Genomic DNA, 3817 nt, shown 5'->3' on the forward strand with positions numbered 1-3817 from the left:
AAAAGGATCATTGAAATCCCTCCCAGTACTCTCCCAAGCAATACAGAAGAGAATCCAAAAGGAGAGTGCAAGGCCATTGACATAAGCAAAATGGCCGAACCCAAAGAGGGAGAGGAGGACGTGAATCCCAAGGAGGAAGACCTCCTGGGACGTCCAGTGATCAATAAGGAGCTTCCCTCTGAGCAACCAAGGGACTCAGAGGCTCATCTAGAGACCATAGAGATTCCATTAAACCTCCTTATGCCATTCATGAGCTCTGATGAGTATTCCTCTTCTGAAGAGAATAAGGATGTTATTGAAGAGCAAACTGCCAAGTTTCTTGGTGCAATCATGAAGCTAAATGCCAAATTATTTGGCATTGATACTTGGGAAGTGGAACCTCCTTTGTTCATCAATGAACTAAGTGATCTGGATCAACTGACATTGCCTCAGAAGAGATAGGATCCTGGAAAGTCCATGATACCTTGTACTATAGGCACCAGGATCTTTAAGGCTCTGTGTGACCTTGGTTCAGGGATAAACCTCACACTACAAGAAAAACACCCATTCAGGTACACTTGAAAAGTATAGCTAAAAGTGAAAAAAAAAATGATGCCTTAGGCTAACGGCTACGCTTTTTGGGCTACGGCTACGCTTTTTGGGGTGATTCCTATTCGGCCGTTGCCTATTCTCAAAGGCTACGCTTTTCTGCACCAAGGGCTACGCTTTTGGCGTTTGGGAATAGGCTACGCTTTTCAAGTGATTCTGTCCAGGATCAAAGGCTACGCTTTTCAGCTTTCATTTAATATTTAGTAATATGATTAATTATTACATGTATAATAATTTTGCATTTTTATTTGAATGAATTGAATATTATAAAATAAAAATAAATACATAATTATACTAAATAATTTCTTTAAATGAATACATAATTCTAGCCTACGTGTTAGCGTCTTTTTGAGACTGCTGAGAACAATTTGCGAGTCCTTGCTGCCCAAGACAAATAAAAAAGAATTGCTGTATATAATGCTTCCATGACTCTTTGAAGTTCCTTGCTATGAGAAGCCTTCATGTTTCATGAACATTGCATAAAGCAGCTCATTCCATGTATCAGGTACACCAGACAGACACCAGTGGCTGCAATCTTGCCGATGGAGTGCCGCCGTGCTGCCATTCGGACCAAGATAGTAGATTGATGAGTGTCCATCTTTTCTCTGAGCTGTCATCTCTGTTATATTCAATATTTTCAACTTGACAAGTTCAGTGCTGTTTTTATGTGATGATAGCAATGAATTGCCTATTTTGAATTGTGACCAGTTATCATTAGGCACTAATGACAAGTTAAGCTCTGGCAGTGTTTTCAAATGACAACTTCCACCGCTTCTCCAATCTCCACTTCTATTCATACATTATTGGATAAATATATGTAAAACTTGGAAGGCAAAATATAAATCATAACAATTGTTGCAACAAATTACAAACCTGAAGTGCACGGGTGCATATGTACGAAAGAAAACTTGACTCTTGTTAAGATCTACAGTATCTTGTATCCAATTCAACACTGTCTCCATTGACTTCCTATATGCATCTTCCACCTTCATTTCCATCTTAACTTCCATACCTTGTTGGAAATAACAGCCCCTGAGCAAATATGAAAAGGTTTGTTTATAGGTTTGTTTATCGAGATTCCAGAATTAATCCATGTATTAAATGATTCTTAACAGTTAGCACAACACTGCTACCAGCTCAAACAACTAAACCAAAATAACTGTAAAAATTACAGACAAAAAAATTGTAATTGCCATGCAACCATTTAACCACAAATTCAGCACAATCATCATTTAGCAAGAATTAAATTGATATAATCAAACAGATTTGGGACCTAGCAGCAGCAGCAATTAAATCATTCAAGAGATAACGGTAAAACAACAAAATAGGGTAGGAAAAAAAAGACAACCTAAAAGAAGGTGGAAATTAGGGTAGAACCGGATAGCACAGGACAGAATAGCAGCAGGTAGAATCGAAGAAAAGGAATTTGTGAAACAGCAGGCAAAGACAGCAGACGTTGGTGGTGTTGGGTGAACCACCAAATTTTGCTCCTGAAAAGGAAACACAATTATGTCCACTGGCAGGTCTCCATAGGAACAGTTTACTAAGTTTTTAAAAATCATAGGGACGCATCAAAGATCTTATTATTGCTTCATCAAAGGACATATGCTCAGGATCTTAGATTTAACAATTTTTTCTATCTTATATTTACTTAATTTTTTGTGTTAAGAAACTGACCAAATCACTCCCCTTTGCTTCAAAAATCAAGTTTACCATGTACACCATAACATCCAATTTCAAAATAACATTTTCTTCGTTCCATACTGATAAGTCGCTTTGACTTTTCACATATATTCATAAATCAAAGTATCAAAATAACTTATAAAATATGAAATGGAGGAAGTGTGATATTAAAGATTAAAGGAGTTGAACCTCGTGTCCTTGATCCAAGAGTTCCACTGTAGTTGACATGCCAGAAAGCCCAGCTCCAATGATGGCAACTTTCAACTTTGGTCCTCGATAATGTTCTGGCTCCGGCGAAAACAACCCTTTTGGCGCTGGCAGGAAACCATTTCATTTGTCAAACTTACAACTCAGCTCAATTACTTAATAACTAAACCTGGTAACATGGCAAACCAGATTCATTCATAAGCTCACACCACTCCCCTATGATATGTGTTGCGTACTCAGGTTTGAGACTTGATTAGGGTCAATAGTGTGACTACTATATAGACATCACTCAAAATCCATTCACAATAGACAATAAAAACTGAACCAAAAGGTTTAGTGTGACTACTATATAATGTCTGATATCAAAGTCTGTCCACATCCTCAATCTAATTTCAGATACTATATAATGTCTCATATCAAATATGCATGCAACCACAATAATGGAGCTGAGAAATGAGAAGTTACCTGGCTCACTGAGCAAACACTGCGTTTCCTGTTGAGATCAAAGAGCTAGAGAGAGAGTGATCAAAACAATCTAAAGCTCATGGCAGCCACCAAATTTTGCTCCTGAAAAGGAAACACAATTTTGGACGAAGAAAATTATTAATCCTCAACATGCATTTGGATTCAATCTCAATGAATAAGCTAATGAAAAAACCAACCATGAACAAAAGGAGAAATGATACATATTTAATAGAATGTTGAACCAACACAGATTCTTTCTCTATTCCTGTTCAGCAGAGACAATGGGCTCCTTAAAAACTAGCTTAGTCTTGTTTCATACACCTAAAATTGAGACTTTCAACTTCTTAACTGTAGATTGCAGGTAAGTTTCTAGTGATCTCTTTTTAATCAAAAACCCTCCACTGCATTTGGATTCAGTCTCGGTAACAAAAATACAGAGAAAATAGACAAGCTATATATTAAATCACAGTTCACAAACCCTAAAATACCACACATCTTCATCAACAACAGCGTGCATGTTATCAAATTACAGTTCACAAACCCATATTTCGCAGATTTAAACCCCCAATTAAAACCCCTAAAATAGGAACCCTAAGCCTCTGTAATTTCAGAACCAAATAGAAATCAATACATACCTATTCAATGATGTGAGCACAGCGATCACGATGATGAGAAGCACGGAGATGACATTGGTGAGAGCGGCGCAGCGACGATGGTGAGGGCGGCACAGCGACGATCAGTGCAAGCGATGGCGAAGAGGAGCGACGGTCAGTAGAGGTTTCTTCTTGTAGTGAAAGTGAGAGGGAATGGCGAGAGTGAGAGGGTCAATGGCGAGACCGAGAGTGAGAGGGTCAATGGCGAGAGTGAAGAGAGT

At 38.2% G+C, this 3817-nt stretch overlaps 1 protein-coding gene across 1 annotated transcript; it reads right to left on the reverse strand.

The window, feature by feature from the left end:
• LOC110270971 (protein trichome birefringence-like 11) lies at positions 1007 to 2240 on the reverse strand. Its single transcript, XM_021120968.1, has 3 exons — positions 1966 to 2240; positions 1462 to 1620; positions 1007 to 1377 (listed from the first exon to the last, which is right to left on the reverse strand). The coding sequence occupies exons 1-3, from the start codon at positions 2148 to 2150 to the stop codon at positions 1035 to 1037; spliced, it is 687 nt and encodes a 228-aa protein (XP_020976627.1). The 5' UTR covers positions 2151 to 2240; the 3' UTR covers positions 1007 to 1034.

The sequence above is a fragment of the Arachis ipaensis genome, chromosome B01 (assembly GCF_000816755.2).
Source record: "Arachis ipaensis cultivar K30076 chromosome B01, Araip1.1, whole genome shotgun sequence".
Lineage (NCBI taxonomy): Eukaryota > Viridiplantae > Streptophyta > Magnoliopsida > Fabales > Fabaceae > Arachis > Arachis ipaensis.

Bases quoted from the DNA above. Each gene is read 5' to 3' on its own strand.
- LOC110270971 (XM_021120968.1), bottom strand. From the start codon at position 2,150: ATGATTTTTAAAAACTTAGTAAACTGTTCCTATGGAGACCTGCCAGTG. The intron at 1,621-1,965 runs GTTCTACCCTAA...ATATTTGCTCAG, and splicing joins ATTCTGTCCTGTGCTATCCG to GGGCTGTTATTTCCAACAAG. The intron at 1,378-1,461 runs GTTTGTAATTTG...ATGTATGAATAG, and splicing joins TATGCACCCGTGCACTTCAG to AAGTGGAGATTGGAGAAGCG.